Source organism: Rhipicephalus sanguineus, chromosome 2 (genome assembly GCF_013339695.2).
Source record: "Rhipicephalus sanguineus isolate Rsan-2018 chromosome 2, BIME_Rsan_1.4, whole genome shotgun sequence".
Taxonomy (NCBI): domain Eukaryota; kingdom Metazoa; phylum Arthropoda; class Arachnida; order Ixodida; family Ixodidae; genus Rhipicephalus; species Rhipicephalus sanguineus.
The window spans coordinates 163,491,466-163,519,248 of NC_051177.1; the positions used below are offsets into that span (position 1 = coordinate 163,491,466).

At 47.7% G+C, this 27,783-nt stretch overlaps 1 protein-coding gene across 1 annotated transcript in view; it reads left to right on the forward strand.

Moving 5' to 3' along the window:
• LOC119383845 (Down syndrome cell adhesion molecule homolog) overlaps positions 1-27,783 on the forward strand; it is a 153,487-nt gene that overhangs the window by 69,351 nt on the left and 56,353 nt on the right. The window contains exons 7-9 of the mRNA XM_037652124.2: positions 10,256-10,660; positions 14,370-14,531; positions 17,332-17,619. Of these exons, the coding sequence (XP_037508052.2) occupies positions 10,256-10,660; positions 14,370-14,531; positions 17,332-17,619 (855 nt within the window). The remainder of the gene's footprint in view (positions 1-10,255; positions 10,661-14,369; positions 14,532-17,331; positions 17,620-27,783) is intronic.

Consider the following 27,783-nt stretch of genomic DNA (forward strand, 5'->3'; position numbering starts at 1 on the left):
GAAAATAGGCTATTTACATCGTACGTCATTTGTAACGGTCTTTTGTAACGTCATTTGTAACGTCATTTGTATCGTACGTCATTTGTAACGGTAATCACTGGTCTTGCTCCTCAAGAAACCAAACTGCTTACCTACAAAGCTCTCATTCGTCCCATCCTCGAATACGGTTGCGTGATGTGGAACCCACATAAGAAATGTGACATTAAAAAACTAGAATCCGTTCAAAAAAGAGCTGTTCGTTTTGTATGCAAAAGATAGGACAGGGATTTTTCTCCGTCGAATTGTCTTCCTCAACTAGGTCTCACTACACTTGCGAAGCGTCGCCACGTTGAATGCCTCAAATTCCTTTACAATCTAATCAATTCTCCCCGCCTCGACACTCTAGACAGTTATCTTCAGTTCTCCAGACCTTTATCTACGCGGAGCGACCACGCCCTTAACATTACAACTTTTTTCACCCGCACTGACATGTTCAAATATAGCTTTTTTCCTGCAACTATAGAAGCCTGGAATTGTTGCCCGGAAGTCTGCGTTGCTTAGCATTCAAAGAATTTCTGGAAGCATGTTCATGAATGTTTATTTGCTGTTATTGTTTTGTTAAATGCGAAGCATTTCTTAGCGAACCTCTGGCACTTTGAGCGTTTCTATCTACGTATATATCTATCTATCTATCTATCTATCTATCTATCTATCTATCTATCTATCTATCTATCTATCTATCTATCTATCTATCTATCTATCTATCTATCTATCTATGTATCTATCTATCTATCTATCTATCTATCTATCTATCTAGCCGCCTACGTCTGGGTGCACTCATGATCGCCTCCTTAACTTGGTGTAGCCCAAAATTTGCATGGGAGGGTAAGATGATTTGACGAATATGAGTGCCGGGTCATGACATGAATAACGGTAAGATCCTGTCGTGTACGTCGTCAAACCCTTTCCACTAGACACGTGTGGCACATACTCGTTTACCACGGGCCGCGGTGTACGGGTATGCGCCACAGGTGATTGACAGTTTCTATCTACCCAGGAACGGCGAGAACAGACATTGGTAATGTTACGACTGGGGTAGCGTGGCCCATCGCTACCGCCACCTTTAGGTTCCGATGTCGTCCCTCAGGCTCGCTGCTGGGAATACGCGTCGTTGCATCCCTCCTCTGGAACCGCTGTTGGGACTCGGGTTGCGTGGCCGGTGCGAACACGGGTGTGTATCGTGCTCGGAGTAGTCAGTAATGGCAAGGTGAAGAAGGAAAAGATTTTATATACAGGCTATTTACATATTTTTGCTACCAGGCAACATGACTGCCAGCCCGACCACGTCGGCTGGTTCGACTCCGTTCGAGTCGTTCTCCTTCTCCCTCTCCTTCTCGACGGACCGGCACGGCCTTAAATCGTCTAGCCGTCCATTGTCCTGTTGACCGTCCGCCGGTCGCAGGTGTTGGGCTCCTATCCAAGTTCTCCAAATTGCGGCGCGCTGCCAGAAGTATCAATTGCGACGCGCTGCCAGAAGCCGCACGCAGGTGTTGGCTCCTATTCAAGTTCTCTAAATTGCGACGCGCTGCCAGAAGCCGCACGCAGGTGTTGGCTCCTATTCAAGTTCTCTAAATTGCGGCGCGCTGCTAGAAGTCTCAATTGCGACGCGCTGCCAGAAGCCGCACGCAGGTGTTGACGTCCTCTTCGCATTTTGACCGTCCACCGGCCGCAGGTGTTGAACCTCCTTTACACCGCAGGAGTTGAGCAGCCTTTCCATAGCTGGGCAGCTTTGAAGAACGACTGGCGTCATTTGACGGGGCCGGCCGGGTGAAGACGCCGTTTTCCCCGGATTGCAGACAAAGCATGCAGGGGTTGATCCCTGCTTCGACGTTCGGTCACCTGCTCTGGCACAACAGCACCCCCGCCGCCAAACAATGCATCAGGAGGACGAGCTGCTCCACGTAGCTCGGCTGAATTGATGCGGCCGGACACCAGGCTCATCCACGGCTCGAGGCGAAGCTCCCAAGATCACCGCTCTCGTGACATTCCACACGAACACTCGGCTGGCACGGACTCGAGGTTCCTGTGGATAAGACGAACTCGACAGGGCAACCATTATCAAACTACACCCAACGCTGCAAGTGCCCTCCGCACTCCCTCCAATTGCCAAGGGTGGCGATGCGGGCTTGTTGGTTGGTCATACTTGAATGAGTTGAGCGCATACGAGGACACGGACAGAAGGAAGAGACGTACACACACTGGCGCTAACACTAAAGCTAGCGCCAGTGTGTGTACGTCTCTTCCTTCTGTCCGTGTCCTCGTATGCGCTCAACTCCAATTGCCAGACATGAATGAAACCAATCCTACTGACAACTAACGTTCCCGCTTTAAATAAAACGAGGAGAAGTGCGTATCGCATGGCGACGAGGTCAACAACAGACCTCAATTTCAGGTGTTGTTAAAGAAACAACTCCGAGGTAATACAAGAATTGTAATTGTACTATAGCTGCTTAGGCATGGAAGGTAAACAACCAAGGAAGCCAAACGGAAGCTCAAAGGCTTCGCTAAATTCTCACTAAACGCTCTCAGCGTAAGCGTAACACACTAAGAACACAACATGGTTCTACTAACTATGAACTCAAATTGAAAATAAAGCTTACACCCTTCACATAAAACAATGTTGAACTACCCTTCGCCCTAAATGCTCATGCTAACTAGTACAAAACCAAAACAAAACTCAACCTACAGCTAGCTCTGTTGAAACAATTTTCAACTATAACGCTAGAAGATTACCCTCCAAAATACAGACACTACATAGGTCAAAATTACTGCCTCTACAGTAAACACAAAATAAGTAAACTTCGGTTACGCTCGACAAACACCGCTCTTTCACAATTAGCGGTCGTAAAACCTTTACTCACGGCTAACGTGCCTCATTTTACGCCGTCGGCTCACTCCCATGCGGGTTACTGCTTCCGCATGTTATTCTTAATATTGCGCCACTAAAGCTAGACATGTTCTCGTGAGCACTCTGTCACGCTGCACCCACATCAGGAACTGAATTCGCAAACGACATCCGTAATTGCACGTACTAGTGCCACTGTGAGCTTCTACTCAGCGGATGTACGACTAACCTAGCTCTACTTTTGCGGTCACAATTTTTACAAACAACCGAGCGACTCGCTATAACCTTTCCTCATTCGCTCCTACACAGAACGCACGCCAAAAGAAAAAAAAAACAAAAATAAATTTTTGCGTGGCTCTACCAAAACTCGCACAAAGCCTAGCCTTGCCTATCCTTCTCGCAAGCTCTCAGCTTAACGCCTAAGGTTCCGCTAACCACTCGTGGGACACCTTGACTTACTAGGGAGCTCCCAAACGGCGCACACAAAGCCCTGCGCCGGCCTTTCGTGTAACGGCGCGCGTGTCATACACCAACCGCTTGCGGGCTCCCTCTGGTGACGGAAACAGCAGGCCTCAAACGCCAACGCTAACTCAACGCACGCCACCCGAAAACTGCGCAATGTTTCCTTGCGTCCACGCATGACACGCAACGCCACAAACTCTTTTCATAGTCAGCTGACGTAACCCTATTCAAGGCGCTCATCTCGTAAAGCCCTCGACTCGCTCTCATGCGTGTCACTAACCTTCCGATAGCTAACTACACAACGCATATCGGCTAACAAACAAAACCACAGAGCGCTAAAGAAAACAAGGTTAAATAACAGTTAACTAAGCTATCAACACTCGCGGAAATAACAAGGAATACTAATTACTAACTAAAATCAACAGTCAAAATTCCTTCCAACAAATCCGGAGTCGATATTCCAGGAAAAGCTAACAGCTGTCCTCAACAACTTTTCAGGCGCACTCGCGGTGGTCGCGCCCAGAAGGCTTTTCTCGTCAAGCGGGGTGTACGATACGCATGAAAGTTAATCACCCCCTCGTCGAGCCTCACTACTTTCCCTGTAGCGGACTTTTCTTTGTCGCCTCCTGCCACCTCGCGAAGGTCACCGACCTCGCGGTGTCGCACCTGTTTCAACGTTCCTCGAAAGGAACAACGGGGAGTTCTTTTACCCACTGACCCTTTCCGCGAATCATGCGCTTCTCTTTTCTTTTTCTTTCGGCTGCTTGGACGCCTGCGATCTCGCACCTGATCCGACGCTCTTCGAAAAGAACAACAGGAAGTTCCTTTGCCCGCCGACTCTTTCCGCGAATCATGCGCTTCTCTTTTCTTTTTCTTTCGGCGGTACGGGCGCATGCGGTAGAAACCTGTCCCTGACGGCAATCGCACTTGTCTTGCAATTTCGCGCCGACTTTTGAACTTCTTTCTCAACCGCGTCGCGACATTTGTCGCATTTCTATCTTTCGGACGCTTTCTCCTTTTCGCACGCTTCTTGGTGCAGACTTTGGAGCATTCCGTCCGCCTCCGATGCTCATCAGCATCAACATGCTCCTCAGCTGTTTCGCGCTTACTGTCTTGATGATTGCGCATCAATTCATCCTCTGACCGATTCCGCGAACCATGCGCTACTCTCCTCCTGTTCTCTTGGTGGTTCAGACGCATGCAGTAGAAACCGGTCAATAATGACAATCGCGCCCCTCTCGCAATTTCGCACCGACGTCCGAACTTCTTCCTCAAACGCGTCGCAACCTTTGCCGCATTTCTGTCTTGCGGACGCTTTCTTTTTGCACGACTCTTTGTGCATACTTTGGGGCCTTTGTCAAGATACCCATGTGCGCGACACCTCGTTGCGCTCCTGCCTCTACACGGCAGTGAAAAAGATGAGAACAGACGGAAACCTCGGCGCCTGAATCTCATCGACATTCGCTTCCTCGCGATGCGCTTAGCGCACAATCTAGATCCCCGCGGGACTCTCAACTTGGGACGTTTCCTAGCACGCCTTTTTGGGAATTCTGGCCAAGCCTTCAACTTGGCGTCTCGAGAGATGCGGTCGTCGCGTTCTGCTAGCGCTTTAGCACGCTTACCGCTACTACTCTCTTTTGCGTTCCCCTTTTTCTTTCGCCGGCGCCTTTTCCTCACTGAACGGCTCGGAATGCTGGCAGCTTCGACGCACGCGCGCGCAAGTACGCTGCCTTCGATATTCATCGCCAAAACCTCAGGCGGCTCAACTAGCCTATCCTCGGTGTCGTCGCTAGGTGTCCTTACTTCTGACATAGCGACAGTCTCGACACTCTCTAACTCAGTTAGCTCGCCCTGAGATGTCTCTCTAGCTTCGGGTGATCTATCACTATCCTGGATAGCCCCTTTTCTCAGGCCTTCGAAGGCAACCTCTGCGTCCTGCGCTTCGCGACGTATCTCGACCTGTTGGTCTCCGCGGCGCGCCTCGTCTTGCGCCTTACGACGCGCCTCGTCCTCACGCGCCTCAGCTTCTCGCGCTATGTGAAGTGCCTCTTGTTCTCGCGCCTCTTTCGCTTTTCGAAGCGCCTCGTCCGCTCTCGCCCATCGAAGCGCCTCAGCCTCTCGTTCTCTCTGATGCGCCTCCTCTTCTAGGGCCTTGTGACGCGCCTCTCCTTCCTGAAGCGCCTCGCGACGGGCCTCAGCCTCCTGTGCCTCGCGACGCTTCTCGACCTCTTGGTCTCTGCGGCGCGCCTCATCCTCTTGCGCCTCGGAGCGGCTCGTAATACTAGGCGCCTCGTCCCTCGTACTCGCATGTACGGAACTCTGTGGAGTCAAAGCTCCAAACGGCTGAACTGAGCTACCCTCGCGGTCTTCGTCAGTTATGTCCTTTGACTGAACGACAGCCGCGACGCTCTCTAAGCTAGTCAGCTTGCTCTGAGGAGTCTCTTCCATTACTGGGGCTTTATCACTGCCCTGCAAAGACATCTCTCTTGGGCCTTTGCATTCGGCCGAACCTACATTACCCCACTTGCTGAACAACGTATCCTTAACCTCAGTTACTTCCTGCAGGCCGTCTGACACTAAGGCTAAAACTGAGCCTTTCCCACGTCCGAGGCACTCTGCGTGCCTGTTGGCCATCTTTCCCCTTCCCCCATGCGTGCCCTCCTCCGATGTCCTAGCTTTGCGCGTATGACTCAAACGCTGTCTGAATGCTTTTGCTGACAAGCGACATTTGCGCAACAGCGCCTCTTTGACCTTGTCATACGATACAGCGTCCTTCCTCTTGAGTCTAGCTATAACATCGGCGGCCTCGCACGGAAGAAGAGTTAGCAACTCTTGCGGCCAACTTTCGAGGGAGAATCCTGCCTTCTCGCACGTTCACTCAAAATTAACAAGAAACAATGCGATGTCCTGGCCCATTTTAAACGGCTGCAAAAGGTCTTCCATCTTTACCGCCTCCCTCACTATGGGAACCTGTCTTGCGGCGGATATACGAAGTTCCAGCTCCCTTAGGTTCAACTCATGTTCCCGCTCGGCAGCTTCCTCTTTATCCCTTTCCTCCTTTCTAGCTCGAATCTCCTCATGAGCTTCCTGGGCCTCCTCGACAGTCACCCTCTCTGCCTCCATAATCGGGAGGATCTGTCGTTTCCGCTTGGCCGAGCCAACCGAAATGCCCAACACCTTGCAGATTTCAAGGAGGTCCTGCACACTGAACTTGTCCATACTGATACTTCACTCCGCCTCGTTTACCCTCGACTGAAACTAAGCGGTCAGACCATCCAATTCTTGGCTGACCAAACAAAGTTACAAGTCTGCAACAAAACCTGCTAACAAAGACTTAGGCTAGCTAGGTCTGGCAATAAGAGAGGTAAACTTCAGGCACTCACCACACCAGGGTAGCTGACGCTGGCCGATCCCACCGCTGCCACCACTGTTAGGTCTGAGGTAGGGCCCCTCGGGTGCGCGGCGTAGGATCCGAGGTCGTAGCATCCCACCACTGCCACCACTGTTACGACTGGGGTAGCGTGGCCCATCGCTACCGCCACCTTTAGGTTCCGATGTCGTCCCTCAGGCTCGCTGCTGGGAATACGCGTCGTTGCATCCCTCCTCTGGAACCGCTGTTGGGACTCGGGTTGCGTGGCCGGTGCGAACACGGGTGTGTATCGTGCTCGGAGTAGTCAGTAATGGCAAGGTGAAGAAGGAAAAGATTTTATATACAGGCTATTACATATTTTTGCTACCAGGCAACATGACTGCCAGCCCGACCACGTCGGCTGGTTCGACTCCGTTCGAGTCGTTCTCCTTCTCCCTCTCCTTCTCGACGGACCGGCACGGCCTTAAATCGTCTAGCCGTCCATTGTCCTGTTGACCGTCCGCCGGTCGCAGGTGTTGGGCTCCTATCCAAGTTCTCCAAATTGCGGCGCGCTGCCAGAAGTATCAATTGCGACGCGCTGCCAGAAGCCGCACGCAGGTGTTGGCTCCTATTCAAGTTCTCTAAATTGCGACGCGCTGCCAGAAGCCGCACGCAGGTGTTGGCTCCTATTCAAGTTCTCTAAATTGCGGCGCGCTGCTAGAAGTCTCAATTGCGACGCGCTGCCAGAAGCCGCACGCAGGTGTTGACGTCCTCTTCGCATTTTGACCGTCCACCGGCCGCAGGTGTTGAACCTCCTTTACACCGCAGTAGTTGAGCAGCCTTTCCATAGCTGGGCAGCTTTGAAGAACGACTGGCGTCATTTGACGGGGCCGGCCGGGTGAAGACGCCGTTTTCCCCGGATTGCAGACAAAGCATGCAGGGGTTGATCCCTGCTTCGACGTTCGGTCACCTGCTCTGGCACAACAGTAACTTAAATGCTAGAGCATTAAGGAAAACCAATATCGGCAGCGTTGACTGAACGATTGGAAAGAGTGAAAATTAGGATCCCAGCAGGAATCGAACCCAAGCATTCTGTGTGGCAATCAGGTATTCTACCACTGAGCCACGCCAGGTCTATAAACTGGTTTGGAAAAACAGCCTACGCAGGCGTAATATCGGTGCAACGCCAATTGTGGTTGTGGTGCTGGCTATCTAATTTTACAAAAAAGCAATGAACACCGCATGATACTCCTACGACGTCTACTCCTACGATACAGGCGTCATATCAGATTAACGTCTGTAGTTCCAGTGTTGGCTCCGCTTTTATAGCAGTCTAATAAACATTACGTTTGTATTCCTATGATTCAGCAAGCTATATTGAAGCATTGCTCGACCCTGGAGGAATGCATTAACAAAAGTTACATATGATATCCACATCACCGCAGCGTAATGTGCACTTCGTCCACCAGAACGACGCAGTCTCCTCTTCATTTCTTACGAGGCTGGGCGATGGCCTCATGCTGACCGAGGATGATGCCAGATTGATTGACAGCCGCTTTGTAGACTAGGCTACGTAGGCAACATACGCACAGGTAGTCTACGAATACGACAAACACGATCCACTGATGTTGGTCTACGTAGCACTATCCAGGCCTAGCAGCCTCGACGGCCTATACCTCACAACATGGGCGTGCGCACAGGTGGGGGGGGGGCGGGCAGGGGGGCGGCCGCCCTCTTTATTCACCTAAGAGGGGGGGCGCAAAGTCAGCCCCCCACATTGAGATAATAGGGAGGGGGGGCAATGTCAGCTCCATACAATGACATAATTGGGAGGGGGGCTGCAACAAACCTCCCCCCCCCCCTCAAGGCGAACCTTGCGCACGCCTATGCTTACCAACCTGAAGGGTGGCTTCAGGTTCCGACATGTCGCTGGCTCTGTCGACAGACGATTTGTCGACGAAATGACCGAGGCATCCACGAATTCCAACACCTCTACTGTACGACATACTTCACTACACATGGACCCCTCGTCACCACGATCACGACCGGATCCTATAACAAGTCATCACCAGCTGCTGGTGCTCACTGATCACGGTGATGACGCGCTTGTTCAAGAACTGTCAAGAACTTCTTGCACACGTGCACACAGGTTCGTGAAACGTGCGTGCGTGCTCTGTGCACATATAAGCACTACATATCAGCTTACCGTTTTCGGTGTTGGTAATACCCACGTTGCCATTGGCAGCGTTACCCAACCATAAACTGGTTATGTAACACATCTGCGGCTCTTCAACATATATATGTGTGCTTATAAAATTTGTACAAATCTTTGGCGTCATTTTGTAATGTGTCGCTCAGTAAAAAAAGTTACGCCACAGTAACCTACCCGCCGCATGCTTCGCATAACATCGACTCCCACGGTACGCGGGATCTGCCGAATTTTTTTTCTTTTCCCACTCCTGCAAATAGCCTCATTGAGGCTGCAGTGTGTAAAAATAAATAAATAAAAAAAACAAAAATCCCTTGGACTACAGAGTAGCGCATGAAAATAAAGCAAGCAACATAACAGAATTAGGCTGGCACATACGACAGTTACTACCCTTTAACTGAAACAGCGGCGAATGTAATCACTGGCCTAGACCCGTATTTATCTCGCATGAACAGAGGTTAGCCTTCATTTGTCGCCCTTTTGGCATCCCTGTTTGGCAGGGTTATACGAGATATTACAGGAGATACCACACTTAGTGCGCTGATTCCTAAATAATGAGATGATTCTTTTCATCAAAATAAGCGTTAGCCCAAATGCAATGTTTTTCTCATGGGCTTTCAGCAGTGGACGCCTCTTAATGCATTAAAGGTGTGAACGCCGCACTAGCTGCGCTGTTTTGGTACTCGTCATAATAACAAGTGATCACATAAACTTTTCCTTCGGTTGTTCCCAGCGTTCATCTCTAAAGCACACTGGCTATGCCATTTGACTTTTACGCAAGGTACTGGGATCGGTTCCACTCAGTGGAGGTTACAGAGGGTTAGCACTGTATGCGGAAGCGTTCGTTTAATAAATCTCTGTTTTAACCTGCGTGAGAAAAAGCTGCAGATAGTAAAAATGTATCTTGAACATGATAACCCCGGAACATAGCATTATTTAAAACCACGTCATGATGAGTAAAGAAAACGCAATCAGTCACGTTAGTATACACACACAGAGCTATCGAAAAAGCTCATTATCTAATAGCGTAACACATTTCTGAGTTAACCTAATTTATTATTTCTAATATTACCTAGTTTTAAATAGCGTACCATATAACAGACGAAGTAACTTGCAGTCCTTCGTATACGTGATTCATACTAACGAAACTGATACGTAAGTGACTGGAGCACATTTCTCCATCTTCAGTTTGATTTTTCTTTTACATTTTAAGTGGCTTTCTATCTTGAAGTGTCCATAAGCGTTTTCGATGCTCGTATGCCTGTAGTACTTTTTGCTTGTAAGTTTCGTTGTACACTGATGGCCAAAGTTCAGTTTCACACATGGGTTCTTTCTGCTTCCGCCAGCGCAGACATGTCGCCAACCTTGGAGGAGACGTTCGGATCGGTGACCGTGAAACGAGGAGACGCCGTGTCTCTTCGGTGCCGCGCCCGTGGCAGCCCGACGCCCGAGATCAGCTGGGCCATCGACGGCGACTTTCTCTATCCGTCGCAAAGACTCAGGATCACCGCCGAACGCTCTCCGTCTGACGTGGAGTCTGTGCTGAACATCTCAGACGCAAGGCTTGAGGACAGCGGAGAGTACAGCTGTGTTGCGCGTAATGACATCGCAACCGACGCTCATTCGGCCAGAGTGGACGTCGAAGGAGAACCCTTCGTGCGACCACTGCGTAACGTCACTGTGGTCTCGGGCACCTTACTGACCCTACGTTGTCCATATGGCGGCTATCCCATAGAGTCTCTCACATGGCGGAAAGGTGAGTAGTGTGACGCTTAAGCTCGTATTTCGGGGATAAGCCTGGCGAAAGCGCGATGAAGGGGAGGGGCGAGGAAAGAGGCTCTGTTGAGCGTTGCGGCGCCGGTTGGGCATAACTTCCAGAGGCCACGCTTTAACAAGGCTGCTGATACAGATGACGCGGCACATCAATGATGGCGCCAGCATGTTCGCTCAGCATTTCAAGAAGGCTTGAAACTGCAGCTGCCGTTTTTTGTCAAAAAATGAATTTGCGTTCGCTTTTAATACTTCTCACGTCGCTTTTCAAATTCAGCAGACGTCAAATCGTGATTACCTTCTCCTAGATCATTTTTTGTAAATTGCTTTAGGTTCCTTTTAAGTGCTTGACATGCACTATCTCTGCCCCGCAAAAATGATGACCGGATCAAGTTCTGAGAGCCAAGGCAAGGTGATTAACTGCAGAAGTCAGCTCAGTGACTGTGTAAGGTCCGGTTAAACGGCTGATGAATTTATCGCCCGAGGCGGCAACGCGCACATTCGCCAAAAGTACAAGGTCTCTAGAGGAAAAAGCCACGCCACTGTACGCCGAGTTGCACAGATACTTCTGAGCTTCGTGGAAGAGGCCGTGGTTAACGCAGGTCATGTGACAGCAGTGTGCAAAGCTAGACAGAAGCTGTTCTAACGAAGCTGCTGAGGGCTCAGGAGCCGAGGGGCAGAGACGTTCCGAACGAAACTTGGTGAGCGGTCATAGACAAGGAAAGAAGGAGGAGACGTGGTGGTGTGTTGTATCGCCGTATTGTAGGCGAATGTCACGAACATTGTATCTGAGTTTGTGTGGTCACGGCGTGTATATGTTGCAGTCACGCCTGAACGGATGCCGTGGAAACGTTCAGTGAAGCGCGGTTGATATGTGCACGGTAACTAGACGCTATCTTGTGAATGGTGTCACAAGTATTCAACAGGTTCTTTTCCGTTGAGATAGATGGTCATATGCGCGTGTACAGAATGTAGCCACGCAAAACAAATGGGATATAAGCTATCCATAAGTTGGCAGGTTGCACGGACTAAAGATGTGCTCTGTAAGAAGTAGCGTTAACTTGTGATTGCTGATAATATTACAGGAGAAGTGGCGAAATGGCAACCTAGACTTCGGATTCTTAGACAGTGGCATGTCGGCTTCAAGCTTCATTGCGACGATGACCAAAAATAATTTGCTTCGTAGGAAAATACTTCGTGGGATTTCACAGCAGAAATTAGTACGCTTTCGAAGCCATCTACCAGTTTGCAAGAATGGACGAACACATGAGCGGTTCTGATGCCAACGATATAAAAGCGCATCGAAGTCTCGTAAACTTCGTCTTGATGACGATCGGTCTCCGATCGAAACGGCGACAAATATACAGTTATTTAGATGCGGATACGTTTTTCCTATTCATTTTACGGCAACCGAACACAGACTTTTCATAATCTATGTGCATATATATATATATATATATATATATATATATATATATATATATATATATATATATATATATATATATATATATATATATATATATATATATATATATATATATATATATATATATATATATATATATATATATATATATATACCCTACTCAAACGTTCCGTATGCCAGTCCAATAATTCTGTATGTTTCCGTAAGATTCCTACGGAAATATATGGAATTCCGTATGAAAAGATATGGAATTATTGGACTGGCATACGGAACGTTTCAGTAGGGTATATATAAGTATGAGAGGTGGCACTTCAAGAAAACTTCATTTATTACAACGACGTTTCGGTCAGAGCCTGACCGTCAGGCTCTGACCGAAACGTCGACGTAGTAAATGAAGATTCCTTGAAGTGCCACCTCTCATACTTATACGGCAACCAAAGGCAACCACTCCTTCAACTATATATATATATATATATATATATATATATATATATATATCTCACGGTAGAAGTAGGGGCTCTAGGCTCTAAATCAGACTTGCACACGTTACAAAATATATGGGACCGATTGTAAGTGTAATTGATCACAGTGGACAATCACAGGCCCAGAAAAGTAACTGAGAAAATACAGAAATGCGGTCGGCTACTTTTGCGTTACTTTCCTTCAAAAGTTTATTGCCCTAACCAAAAATACAATTTTACTGCAACTGCAACGGACTACTGTGACTGTCATGGTAGAGAGAAGGCTGCAGGCTGCGTGAAAGTTGGGAGGTTTACTGTGGCTTCTGTGATATAGTTATACACGTTGTCAACTTTCAACAGGAGTTGTTTTTGAAGTTGTCGCTGACTCTTCACGTTTTCTCGTTAAGAGGTCAGCTGCTACACTGAACACTCTCCCAATGCATGGGCTGGAGGGAAGGGCGGTATTACAACGTAGGAACACATTGCACACGAGCTCGTAGCTGTGCACTACTTCGATGTTAGTGCCCATGTCCTTATGAAGCGTCGCGCTTCGCTGCTTCTGGCACTCCGGTGGGGTGTTGCAGGTAAGGTCGAGGAAAAGGTGAAAAAATGGGCTCTGTAGGGACAACCCGTCTGTAGGGTAGTCCCTACAGACCGGTCGCACATATTTCAGGACAAGAACAGCCGTATTAGGGTTGTTACAACTTCGTTTTAGAAAAAAAGTAACTGATTACTGGTAATCAATGACAAGAAAATGCAACTGAATTACTTTGAGCATCACAGTTTCGATAAGGTAATCAATGATATTGCAAAATTACAAAAGAATTTAATTCATTACAACGAATCGATTACTTGTAACGTGTTCCGTACGACTCTGCTCTGAATGTAACCGAAAAAAATGGTCAAACGTTTGGCGAAACCACGTGCGGTACTTATTCAACCTATGTAACCTGAGATTTCGCTTCCTTGTCTTCCCTTTTTATGCCCTCTGTGTTCGTAGCGGGAAGAGGGTGGCTATATCCGCGCATAATTAACAATGGGCACTAATGAGGTCAGGATAGATACGTGAGTGAACATACGGGGAGGGGAAGGAATGCGTGTGGAATCGGCGCCAGGTGATCTTCCACCGCTTGGTCAGCTTGAGGTTTGGTGGTCTCGTTTCTCTCGGGATTGGGTAGAAGGTGGTGATGACGTTCTACGAGGTTACCGGTGGCTCGCAGACGTGCTCTGGTAGACTACCTCCCCTTATAGCCCTTTCAGTCACGAATTATGATGCACGGTCTGCAAATGCATCAAATTTGCATGACATGATTTCAAGGCACTCAGTATTACATTTCAAGAAATGAAATGAGGGAATGCGTTGTTTTGGGTGTTTCAGTAATTGGCGTTTAATTAAATATCTAATTATTCTGCAATCTGTCAGCTCCAATACTTGCATAAAATGAATCAACTATTAGACCCAAATGCATGCACAGTTTGTCTTTTAGTTGTATGCTTTTCGAGCGAAGAAAAAAAGATACTCTTGACGTTGGTCCTGGAACATCGGACGTCGGACGATCGTCGAACATGGTAGCGTCTCTAGCAAAGTGATCATCTGCAGCAATGAACAGCATAATGAAGTTAAATAAGCGCTAGTTGTCTACTCAGGAAGCCTGCACGAATGTGCACACTAAGTTTCAGGTCATTTGAAGAAACACGCGGTGGGTGATGTGACTCCAATGTTGATGTGTACAACTGTACACAGCGTGACTGAAAGGGATGGATGACACCGTATGGTCAATAGACGTTTTTTTTTCTTCTTGCAGCTGGGATGGTGCTTCCTGTCAACTATAGGCAGTCGGTGGACAACAGAGGGCGCCTTCTTGTGCAACAGGCGCTCAAGTTTGCCGACGAAGGTGAATACACGTGCGCCATCACGGGACATTCTCAACTCGTGGCCAGTGGTTCGACCTACGTCTCTGTGGTCGGTAAGTCGGCATAAATAGGATGCCAGTTTGTATCACCAGCGAAAAATGGCTTAAACAGCCCAAGTCAATTTCTGGAAGCTTGAGGAGAGAATAAAGCACATAGCGCTCATTGTTAGACGTATAGAGTACGTTATATTATTCACAAAAGTATATAAAGTACAGGCTTATTACAATTTCGTACTTACCAATTTCGTACCAAGATTGTTAGATACATTAATGAAGATTTTTACTGTACTTTATTATTCTCGGTGACCCGATCATTGATATTTCGCAAATAAGTAACGCTTTATTTCCATGTGGTAACGAATAAAATTCATTGCACTGTTAACGTCATCAATGTGAGGCCTTGATGACTGTCATGTTCCTGTCAGTGCACCTTAAGTAAGAGACACACCTCCTTAGTGAAGTTAAACGTTTTCGTTGGAAAGTTGTCGCTTTAATACGAAAACAACCATCAGTCGCTAAATTTTCTAGTTCCACATAACTCATTCTCACTGCTTGCGCGCCGCCAATTTTAATGCGTTATCATTTTTGAAGGAAAACAGCGTACAAAAACACGTCGACAAGTAGGAAGGTAACATGAACTTATGAGCGCAAAACAGCGCATGTCAATTCGGATCAGGTTCAGAAGAAAATATTAGCTCATACGATCATGAATAAAAGAAGACTCTTTTTGTGCAACACTACTGAGAGTTGGCTAACACAGCGTTCACGACACTTGCTACTGCGAAAATCTTCTGAGGCTTCTCGTGTGAACTGGCACAGTGCTTAAACAATACAATAGTGCTTGAAAAACTGGGTGTGAAAACGCATGTGGCGCGCTGAGATGCCAAATGCCAAGGTGAATCATTCTTCAAAGACAAATGATGTTCACGAAGGCGTTCATTAACACAGCGGTCCGATTGTCCAATATAGCAAAGACCACAAGATAATTAGATGCAATAAACAACTCCGACTGCGCATGCAGCATACTTGTTTCTACGGTCCACAGCACACTTTTTAACATCAGGTTCGTTGGCGCGTTTTTCTTTCTTCAAAAATGAATACGCACCAACTCGCCCAATTTGAGATTTTGTAACGCGTAAGTTTACCATGGCAAAATAAATAAATAAATAAAAATAAAATTATGTTGATTTTATTTTTGATCTCCACTGCAACGGGGACACAGATTTAAGCACTACACATAAAAAAGCACGCGTTAGAATTGTGCAAATACAGTAACTTTATTATGCATCGCGCTTAAGTTGGAGCTCACAACAATTATGTGGAGGCACATATTTATGGACAAGAGAACTTAATCGGGAAAACGTGTGTGCCTCCTATAGCGTTTTCACTATAAAGCATACGCCTTTTAAATATTACTCATAGCACCTTGGGCACATTGAACGCAAAAATACACGCGCCATCACCTGAGAAACTGTTGACCTTATTGATCTGCGGATACACTCATTAATTGCGGCGTTTGTTGCCTTTGTCAGTGTGCACGGTATTTGTGCACGTTCACGAGACGCATATTAATGACTAACTCATGTCGCCATATTCACGAAATAAATGTGTTGTCTCTGCTCTGCGCCCCCCCCCCCTGCATTGCGTCTGCAGGGAGGACAGCACCTCCTTCGAAGCTCGATGCTTACTATATATCGTGCCGCCCCCCCCCCCCCCCATTCGTGCATGAGTACATGTGCGTGTGTGTGTCAGGAACCTGAAGTGCGAAACGGTCTAGCTCTCTCGCAGTGGCTTGTCCGTCCTCGTTTATTTACCGACTCGGCTCGCCGGTGCGACGGTTCTCCGCGTATGCCTTCGTGTTTGCACAGCGGGTTTCCTTCGCAGCATCGGGGACGCCTATCACCTCATTCCAGCACTGCACTTCCAAACTCGACAAACTTATTCGGCTGGATTTAAGGCGTACCCTGGCACACATGCCTGCGAAGAACGCAGAGCACGACTGCTATTCATTTTTCAATCGCATAAGAGGTACAGCCCACAATGCCCGCCTTACTTGTGCAGAGGGCTACTACTGCTTCATTGCGTTATATTTAGAGCTCAAAATTAAATACCACTACAGATGAGTGAGCCTATAGGTAAACCATGTCTCATATACGCATGAGTACAGAAATAATGATATCCACATGGTTTGTTCTTTGTCATCAGCCATTCATATGATCCAAATATATTCCTACGAGTGTCTGCTATTTTGCGGGCCTTTTCCCAAATAGGTCATGGTTACAATAGCTGTAACACTAGTTTCAAGCCGTGTGCAGTTGAATCACAAAAAAATGCTGTGGTTGTTTAAACAATCCCACAGGTCATGAAACGAAGAAATTAGCATTCCTGGCAAGGAATTCGAAGCTCAGAAAACAATGCAGAGGAAGAGTTTATTCCGCAACGTGAATGATTCTGTTGTGTGATACTCGCTTCGCATGCCGTCTTTCCTTTCCCTTCAATCCTTTACAAAGAGCAATTGGGTGTAGCCCTCCTGTTCCATCCTGTTACCTACACTATTACACACAATCTTTTTTCATTGTTGAGAGCTCTGTATTGTTAGATACTCTTATACAACCACCAAGCCAAGCGATCCATCTTAGAACAAGTCAAACAAGCAATACATTGATTTGGGCGAGTTGGTACATGCTTAGCTGGCGAAAAGCAGTGCAAAAAAGGACGAGGACGCATTTCAGCGCTCATCCAGTGTACTGTGTTTCTGTGTCCTCGTCCTTTTTTGCGCTGTCTTTCCCCAAAAATTGAAACAAATAACAAGTCATGCACCACGGATTTTAACCCACTTTTTTCTCGTATGCAGTGGCTCCAACAATCGACGAGCACTTCTTTCCCGACGTGGTCAAAGTGGAAGAAGGCAGCCGGTCTCGGCTCATGTGCTCTGTGTCCAAGGGCGACCCTCCCCTGCGCTTCCGATGGCTGAAGAACGGACTCAGGATCAGCTCGCATGGCGAGCGGGTAATCGAGACCACGGACGATTCCTCCATCATAAAGATCGGTCGGGTACGATTCGCGGACCACGGCGAGTACACGTGCTTCGTCTCCAATGACGCTGCATCTGTCAACCGAAGTGTGGAGCTCGTCGTGCACGGTGAGAATGCCATCGCGTGGTATAGAACCGATAGCCCTCGTAATGGGCCTCACTGTTTGTGATCTGTCACAATATAACCTTGATAAAATCGAATGCAGCCGTGTGGAGAGGATATCAAATATATACGGGAATAAGAAAACGTTAACAAAAAATAAACCAGTACGACACGAGTACACAGGAGCGCAGGTGCTTTCTGTGCGCTAGTCGTGTGTAACCATCTCATCATCGTGTGTCTTGCGCTGCTGTTTTCTCATTCTGAGTCATGAGCCAACTTAACCAACAAAAATGCCTTACAAGGCAAATACGTAGGCAGTCAACGTTCTATTTCCTATTTGAAAAACCAGATGGGGTTTCGCTGGCTGTAGCGTGTGTATTGTATATACTCCGCGGTAATTGCAGAATCGTTACTAAGGCCCGTGCTCACAAACCAACATTACCATTATCTCTAATTTTCCTTTCCGTTCTTGTGCCCTTAGTACGCGTTAAGTGCATAACAGCAGCAAGCAGGGCAAAAGACAACTGAGGTTGGTTTGTCAATGTTGCTTTCATATTAGTTTTTGAGCCACAAGTGATCAAGGCGCTGTTGAAGTTTCTGCGGTCAACCGGCGTAGCTGAAGGACCTGACACTCCCGTGCTTGAGCGTTTTTTTCGTTTTTTATTCCGTTTAAAATTTTTCAACCCTTTCTTTTTACCACTTCCGCAGTGCTGGGTAACAAACCGGATACTTTTTGTCCGGTTAAACTCCATGCCTTTAACTCACGGTGTAAGAATATTCAGGTGTTGACACTGCGCGCGCCTAAGCGGCCAGAAAATGTTCGGTCGTCGGTCCGTTGAACGGTGCGCCATCTAGTGGCTTGAGGCGGAGTGCGCCGCGCTCGCCGTGTCCTCTCCTGTTGCTCTCTCGATTTCGCCCCTCGACGCCGCTTGGCGGATGCACATTATCCAAGGTCAATCTAAATAGGTCGCGAAAGTCGGAACGAAAAGTGGTCGGAATCCTATTGCGACAAACATCAACACCCGCGTGACGATTAAAGCGCTACTAGGTGAGGGGGGGACAAATAATGAAAACAAAAAATTAATTAAGCGTTTATTTTCATTACTTTTAAATTTATTTGTCATGAATTAAATTAGTAGATTACCTTAATCAAACTTTAGTCTTGTGTATGTGGTTGAGTGGCCAATTTTTTTCGTTTATTTTCAGAAACAGCGGGCACATGCAGGCAGTCTGGTAACATGGTCCAACGGTTTTGCGCATTTTGAGGTGCAAATGGTGTCGCTCGTTTTTGCGCAGTAGGTTTATGCCTGTCGTCCGTAGATATTTCCTCGCATAACCGTTGTTTTCTAGCCGTGGTACTTGGCAGAAGGTAATATAGCCCATCGCAGCCATCGGGAACCGTTTCAGTGACTGTGTTTTGCCAGCGCACGGCCGGCGTGCTGTCGCCCTTCGGGACGATGAGTCCGCCACGCTACGCGAAAAAACGCTGCGCTGTCTACGGATGCAAGAGCAACACGTGTGCAAGGTTTGTGTGTGTGATGATGTGGATTGTGTGGCCCGTTACGGGGCGAAGAGGGAACGACGTTTCTGCTCTGCGGTACGCCTTGGAGGGGAAGACGACGAAAAGGAAGCGCGAGCGGGGCGTGCGGCTCGAGGAGTTGGAGCGCGACACGGTTGGAACGGCAGCCGCTGGTCGGCGGTTCGGGTCGCGACATCGCTTAACCAGGCGTCCGGCAGCCATGTGGACCTGGTGAGCCTGATTCCCGCTCTGTGCCCGGTGCTGACACAGAGACCGGCTGCCTAGTCTGTTCCTGGCCTGAGGTCCTGGGGCCCGAGTGGTGTCACGAGGTGGCCGCGGCTCATGTTGGCGACGGGCAGCTAACCTGCGCTGCAGTGGCCTGGTGATCTACCGGCCTGCAGTGCCATCATCACCACCACTACCACCTCGCCACGGTCAAGGCAGCGTGACTGTTGACTGCCCAAGGAGTACCGGTGACGACCGACCTCGCCGCAGCGGCAACAGTTCATAACGGCGAGTAGGACAGTTTGTGTGCGAGGCGCGTAGGACGTTTAGGATGTAAATAAGGAATGTTGTAGTGTGTTGTGTGTGAATCGTCAGAGTTATCGGTTGTGTTAAAGTCTGTGTTGTGTGTACAGAATCACCTGACTGCCGGTTGAATTATTTCAGATCCTGGGCCCACATTACACCATCACAGTGTGCACGTTGAATTGTTATGCTACTTCTGATTTCTGTGTTATATATTTTGGGGTAATATCCTGTTCAACTGCAATATTTCGCCAATAAAATACACCTTATTTATCAAATCGGTCTTTTTCGTCTTCCCGTTATCTTGCAGGCTTCCATTATGGAGCCGTCATAGTGATAAGAAAAAGAACATGCAGCTATAAAAAAAAGTAAGAAGCGGCGCCCTGCCAAAAAATTTCATAATTTCGCGCCCATCGCGTTAAAACGTGACGTCATTTCCGCTTCCGGTTGTGATGTCATCTTTTTCTTTTTTTTTAATTCTGTTTGTCCCCTCCTCACATAGATGGCGACTGTTGCAACAACTAGCCACCGGCTTGACACGTGGGCTTCTACGGAAGTTACGCTACCAGTTTACATATACCTTGCATTATCCAACAAAATGACACAAAAAATGCACGTTATCAGCAGCATGCGCGTTGCTACGAAGACGACTGCCCCGCATTTCGTAGCGGCCTCCAAGGCGGCGCCGATGAAACTGCAATTCATTTGATAAGAACCCGAACATTATCTGGACGCGCGTAGATTGCTGTTTCCCATGCGTTGGGGGAAGATTACCATCACCTGAGTATATTCTTACACCGTGCTTTAACTCACCCTTTCTCTCTCTCTCTCTAAGAGAACAGAAACGATAAGTAAACCGAGCGATAAAGATAAGTTGGTTTGTGAATACGGGGCTAACATCAGGGAAGCGCAGCGAGAGACTGCATATGATAGGATTGTATATTGAAGTTCCGAACTTGGAGGCTAAACCGGAGTCAGTCAGCGCAAACAATAGGGTAATTCCTCAATGTTTTGCTGTTGACGTTAAAGGGGCCCTGCAACACTTTTTGAGCAGGGTCAAAAAAACACCAGGCCTGCGCTGAAACCGCAGCACAGTCACAGCGAAAGCTGGGAGAGCGGCGTTTCTAGATCCCGGTTGTAAGCTATCTTGTGAGCTCTCTTGGGGCTACGATACAAGTACACTAGAAAGGTACCCACTACGCCATAAATCACAATTTTTGTGAAGTTGGGAAGCACCATTATTCGTCATTCTACGGAGAAGCGAGGCACCAGCTACACGTCTGTAAGGCATTATGTGCACTTTGTTGACGCGACGACTGATGACGATGAAGAATTATGGCTCAGCCCTTTGTAATGGGTTGGAAGCTTTAAACAGCCCACCAGTTATGTAATTTGCATTGGGGGATGCCCGGTCGCTATTTCCATCTCCCGTCATGCTGTATAGCATACGTTGACGTGGAAGATAGACGGGGGAGGGCGAAGAACTTTACTGAGACCCCGAGGAAATGGATCATGCGCTTATGGGCTTTCTTGGCAACCAATACATGTGCACTTGCGAGGAACCCACTACGCTATAAATCATTGTAATTTTACTGAGACCCCGAGGAAATGGATCATGCGCTTATGGGCTTTCTTGGCGACCAATACAAGTGCACTTGCGAGGAACCCACTACGCTATAAATCATTGTAATTTTTGAGAAGTAGGGCAGCAGGCACTGTACCATTTTTCGTCATTCTACGGAGAGCCGTGGTACCTGCTAAACGCATGTAAGGCATTATGGGCACTTTGTTGATGCTGTGCCTGATGGCGATGAAGAATTATGGCAGAGCCCTTTGTAATGGGTTGGAAGCATTCAACAACCTACTCGTCGCGCAATTCGCATTGTTTGACGCCTGGATACAGAAATCGCGTTGTGCGACGCTTGGTGCTTATTTTACTCTTCTACCACGCTATATTGCATATGCTAATGTGGTTCCTTCCCGACATGAAGCCTGTATAGGACCTTTTTGCAAAGCAGTTTGAAGCACCGGCATGGCTCAGAGGTTGAATACTGGACTCCCACGCAGAGGGCCCAGGTTCGAACCTCGTTCCATCCTGGAATTTTTTTCTTTCGTTTTTTTTCTTATTTCGAGCGATACTGGTTACGGACACCGGCGGCGGCGGCAGCGGCGGCGGCGGACAACTACGGCGCCAAAAACGGCCGGTGAAATGATTTCATAAAAGCTTTCGCTGTAAAAGCGCTGCCAATCGGTAGTCGAGGCCCCCGAGAACACGCGAGCCAAATATTATAGCGAAGCGAGCGGCCTGGAATTTACAATAAATTCTCAAAATCACCTGAAAATCGCTCCCTCTTCTTTCGACAAATGATGTATTAGTCCGCAATATATGACGCGATTGTCGGCAGTTCTACCATTGGCTGATGTTACAATCACGATAACACCCTCATTATTACCTTAGTTGTTAATTTTGAGTTCAATAAGTAGATAATATGTATGTTTATATCATGTTATGCCGTTAAAACACCGAACAAACATTTATATTAGCACTTCCGGTCTCACCGACAGCTCGTCTGCTCGTAGTTGCGTGGTTGCGTTTTCTTCACCATGTGCAATGCCGAAATCGTGAATATTTCTGTGCTTTTGACCATCGGCGGTTGCCGTTGAGAGTGGCAGCCGTTCGAGTGTTGCCTCGTCAGCTGGAAACTGCATCGTCGGCACGTTCTCACGACCGACCGAGGCAGCGGTGCAGCATTTCTCCGGTAACAATGCTGGCGCCGGCTAGCTTAGGATACCTGTGTTCGCTGTATGGCGAGAGTCCCGTTCGCTGTCTGCTCAGTATGTCATCGAGCCGTACCTCGGCGTATCCTCCCGGTAGTCTCAGGTTCCCGAGAAACCGCGACACAGCAATCAAGCAGACTCGCATTCTCACGGTAGCTGCAGACAGCCGGGGGATGGGTCCGCGCCGGCCCGATGCCCCACGATCCTTTCTTCTAGTCTTTAGTTCTTTGTTGTCAGCCCGCACTCGCGGTGCGCCCGCATTTGAAGAGCAAACAGCATCGAAGTACCGCCACTGGGAGAAGGGTGCACGCAGCTTTGCCTTGTTGAATACGATTCAAGCGCGAGCAGTGCGACGAGACGGCGTACCGGAGTGTGGGTCGAAACCCATCTCAGCTGTCATTCGTTCCAAACGCGCACTCAAGTTTGCGTCCATGGTTGGCAGAGCGATGAAAACACTACGGCAGTTCGAGGTGCACACCCAACATTACCAAACCGACTCGCAGTTTTCAAGCACGCGCGATACACGGTGCGATGAGCTCCGCCGCTCGACGACGACCGCGCGAGCCGACCGGAAGTGGCGCCAGAGACCACGTGGTTGCGCCGAGATGCCAGAGAGAAAAAAAATGAAGAAAAAAACTGTTCGGCGCCTCCTCGCACCTCCGCCCTCCCTCCCTTCATGCCCCGCGCAGCTTTCCGCGCGCTCGCGGCGTTGAGTTGAGGGAGATAGCTGCGGAACGTGATCTCTATAATTTGGTAACACCACTTATACTTGACGGATTCGAAAAAATTTTGCGGCATATGACTCGTGAAGAGTCATACGTCAATAATGAGACTATTCCCATATAACTAAGGAAGGTGTTGCAGGGCCCCTTTAAAAGGCTGATGTCGATGATAACGATCGTCGTTATTAGTGAACCTAAGGTGAGAGGCAGATACTGAACGAGCTTTCGTGTAGTTTTGGCTCACGAAATGACGAGGACGCAGAGAGACGTTAGACGCACAGTGAGCTCGTCACTTCGTGTGCTAAGAGCCACATCACTGCCATACCGACACGCCCAAAACGCTACGTTACATTGAAGGGGCATTTTAAGGCGTTTCGACGCACAGGAATCGTTAATCCTTTCACCCATCGCTGGAGCCTAATGGTCGGGTATGGACTCTAACTAGAAACTGCTGCGTCGGAAGATCGATGAAAGACAAGCAGACAAGACTGAACGCCAATATATGGCCAGTCAGCGACTGCGGTATGTCGGGTGGTTTAGGTAAATAAGCGGGAAAGGAGAGGGTGCCGGTACGCAGCCGGTAACCCGGGGTAAGCAACTGCCGCAGCCGCAACTTATAAGGAAGGGAAAAGAGAAAACGAGGACACGCATGAAGCAATTTCCCACGATTTCAGCAAACATCCTCGCACCCTCACTGAACAGCTGCTGCTGAGATATTAGAGACAGGGCCGACGCTGCAGTTTGTTGTGTTTAATTGGTGCGGTTTCTCTTAATGAAGGTGCCCACGAAGGCGCTCAGCGAAGCTGCATGCACCTGTTAGCGCGCATCTGGTAATGGAGGAATCGATTAACTCGAGGTGGGCTGGAGCGGTGTCACCTGATAACGGGGTGAGCACTTTCTTTTACTTCCCGGCCTCTTCATTGCAGACTAGGCAACAACGTTCAAAATTTATTCATTGTCTTGCTTGATAATTGACTGCTTCCCAGGTGCTGAAATTATAGCTTATTAGAAAGGCTATGTGACTGACTGAGTAGTTCTACAGGACGAGGGCTCATATATTCGGCTTTTAACCTTCATAGTGCATTAGAGTGATAATGAACCACCACTGCGGCTTGGTGAAGAATCACATCCTGCGGAAAGCAGGCACTGCTATTAACCTAACAGCTAAATCTTGCGGTAGTGCGCGGCAAGGAGAGTTCTGAAGCGTAGCGCGATGTTGCCTTTTCGTAGATAGGCATGTGCTTACTCTCTTCCACGGTTGCCAGGTTTGGCTACATTGCGGCACTTTGGCTGCATTTTTTAGGCCGGTGGCGGCAGAGAAAGCACCTTGGCTACTTGGCACGTTTTTGGTTAGTTTCTTGTGACCTCGGTTTTCATTAAATTATCAATATCTTGTGACGTCACAGCCGGTGGCGTTCGAGTATCCGGTGCGGAAACATGATGGCCGTTTCCAGCCCCTAAAATCGGATTTGGCTCTTGCGCAAGATATAATGAAAGACTTTGGGACAGTTGCTGGGACTCGGCTCGCGGATGGGTGGTGGGGAAGGGACTGTGGTATGTGACTTCGTTTTGCAGAGCAGACTATTGCTGTAAGATGCTTTAAAATGTAATTGCAAGTGAACAGGATAGTCGAAAGCGCCCTACGTCCGCGATGCCCCGAGCTCATCGACATCAGAAATCGGATATCCGCCGAACTGTCTGTGTTATTTTTTTAGAATTCGGTGCCGACTGCGACTCGGGAATATATTTATTTAGTCCCTCATCATTATGGTGCCTTACCACTAGGGGGGCTTTGCCACACATCGTCATCTGAACAGTCATATACTAATTTGAATAATGCGTAATGATTTAGAAAAAAATAAATAAAATCAAATGTACAAAATACATATACAAGCAATTATAGTGCGATTGCGCAAGCGTATGAGAAAGCTGCATTAACCTAAGCAGACCAATTTCGAATATCTATATTAATAGATTTCAATAGGTGTTATTTATTACTTCACGAATACATTTGTAAAAGAGATTAAAATGGTATACGTATAGTAACTTGAATAAAATTACACACCTCCTCAAAGAAATCCCTGTGGCAATATCCCGAACCGATGCACCGAAATTCAGTGCGATTTCTTAAGCCTAACCATATTTTGGAAAGCAGAATAGCGATAAGTCTTTTTATTAGTACTCAATATCGGCGACGTGATGAATCAAACGATGTTCAATGATTTCTTTATCTACGCAGGATTCACATAGGGGTGATATCGTCAGACCAGCCCTGTGTAAACATGCAGATGTAGATCCTAAAATTCCGGCTCACACCCACCCCTTGGGATTAGCCAAGAATCGGGTAGTTTAGCTAAAAATTGGGGGACGCTTAAGCTTCGCCTTTAAGAGCTGAACGCGATAGCGATATTTTGTTCTTATAGTGTGCAGTTCGAACACTACGAGTGCTTAACAGAATGCGCGCACTACGGTGTGTGCCTTATGTAATAGGTAGCATGCTTTAAAGCAGGAGCAGTTATGCGCGAGAAACTCTTTCAAAGTTGCGATGTACCCACTACGTGGTGCTAAGGGAATACGCGCAGTAATTTGTGCGCCTTTTGTAATGGGTGGCTGTCTTTAGACCACCAAGTCGTTATGATATTGACATGGTGTGACGCCGATGGCAATGTACGCTTGTACCACGCAATATTACTGCCATATTACATCTCGTACTGTGACACCTGTATACAGGACGCGTTTTTTTTGGGAAGCATGAAAGTTACTTTCAGTGCAGCTCCAACGTATGCAGGACCGTAACGCACAACCCACCATTTCTTCAAGCATGCACTTTATTCGCATGACTATTCAGCTAAAGGATATTCATGAAGACCTGGACTTTAGACCGGACCGGTACCCCCTCTTGGTGAGGTGCTCGGCCTCACTACCTTTCCAGTATAACACGATGTGAAGAATTCTCACCGTTCTACTGCACGTTGTGTTAGCCATCGAGTGTGCACTTAGTAACGCTTGAGCGCATATTGTCGCTGTGTGATTGTACTTTTGCTTGCTTTATTTGTGCTATTATTGTGCACTGTAATACTAAGTGTGATAAATACCATGAAAGAAAAAAATAAAAAGGCGTGGCTGTGCGGCAGAACACCTGCTTGCCACGCAGACGGCCTGGGTTCGATTCTGACTCGGACCCAACATTTTTATTATTTATTTTATTTGCAGCTTTTTCGATTTTTCGGTCACTGACAAGATCATGATTTTTCGCTCACAACCAACGGCCCCGACGCCGACGGCGGAATTTCTGCGATACGAGCTCTTTAACGCTATCGCGTTAAAATAATAAAAATATAGAAATGAGCGTGTACTATGCCATTTTGTTTAAGAAAAAGATTGTTTGTCATAAATATTATTATATTTTAAATAAAAAAGGGTGTCGAATCAGTTCTTAGCGACTAAAAATTAATTTAATAGTACAAAAGAAAATATAATACAGCCTAAGATACGGTTAACTGCACGGACTTCGTCTTCGCGCAAGTGATTACAATTTATACTTCAATCCCAGCAACTGAAGGAAAGAAGAATATTTTTAAGGGCTCGTTTTTCTTTGTTAGACACAATAATAATGAGAGCTCACAGACAGCAATGCCAAGGAAAGTATCGGGGTTTTTTGTAGTAATTAAAATTTAAATGTGAAGAAAGTAAAGTGGACCAAATGATAACTTGCCGCCAGCAGGGAGCGAACCTGCGACTTTCGAATAACGCGTCCGGTGCTCTACCATTGAGCTACGGCGGCGGTCACCTTCCCGTCCTTTCGATAGGGTATATATATGTGGATTTAAACTTAGGAGTGTTAGTCAGCGCCGATCGCAGGCATGGCGGCGAGTTTGGAACACTCTTTCTTCTGCCTTTTTGGCGTCACGTAGCACGTGATCTATATACGAGCAGGCAGCTGACCAATAATCCCTCGCATACTACCTGAAGGCATCAAGTCTGCCAGAACGAGACCCTTGCTATGAATGAAGGAAAAAAGATTACTTTTAAGGACTCGAGTATATAGTGCCTGTTCCTGTCACTGGAATGTGTACAGCTCGTATAAGCATCGCCGACCGTTACGTTCCTGTCCTATTCACGGTGCTCCATAATTGTCCTCATGACCTCATCCTAGGGATGGACTTCCTATCGACCCATTCTGCCCTGATAGACTGTTCCGCTGGTACTCTTTGCTTGGACCTTCCTCTTCAGCCAGATATTCACCCCGACCTTCCACACAGCCTCTGAACCACGGATTTCATCCGCCTACCGCCTAAAGCCCTAACATTCGCCGAATTAACAACGACTTCATCCGTGTTGGATGGGCACTACGTCGTCACGCCGATTACTGATGTACTTCTGGCACGTGACATCACTGTGCCTCACTGCGTCATAACTATAGCCGCTAACCGGGTACATCTCCCCGTCATAAATTTCGGCTTCACGAAGCAAGTCCTCCCTCAAGGCATCTTAATCGCGACGTTGCAGTCCTTAGCCGATGACCACGTCACCTCTTTTGCAGCAGACGTATGCTCCAATCTTCCTTGTCGCCCACCCGATGCCACAAGCCTCGACATGGCATTACGCCCCATGATTGCCCC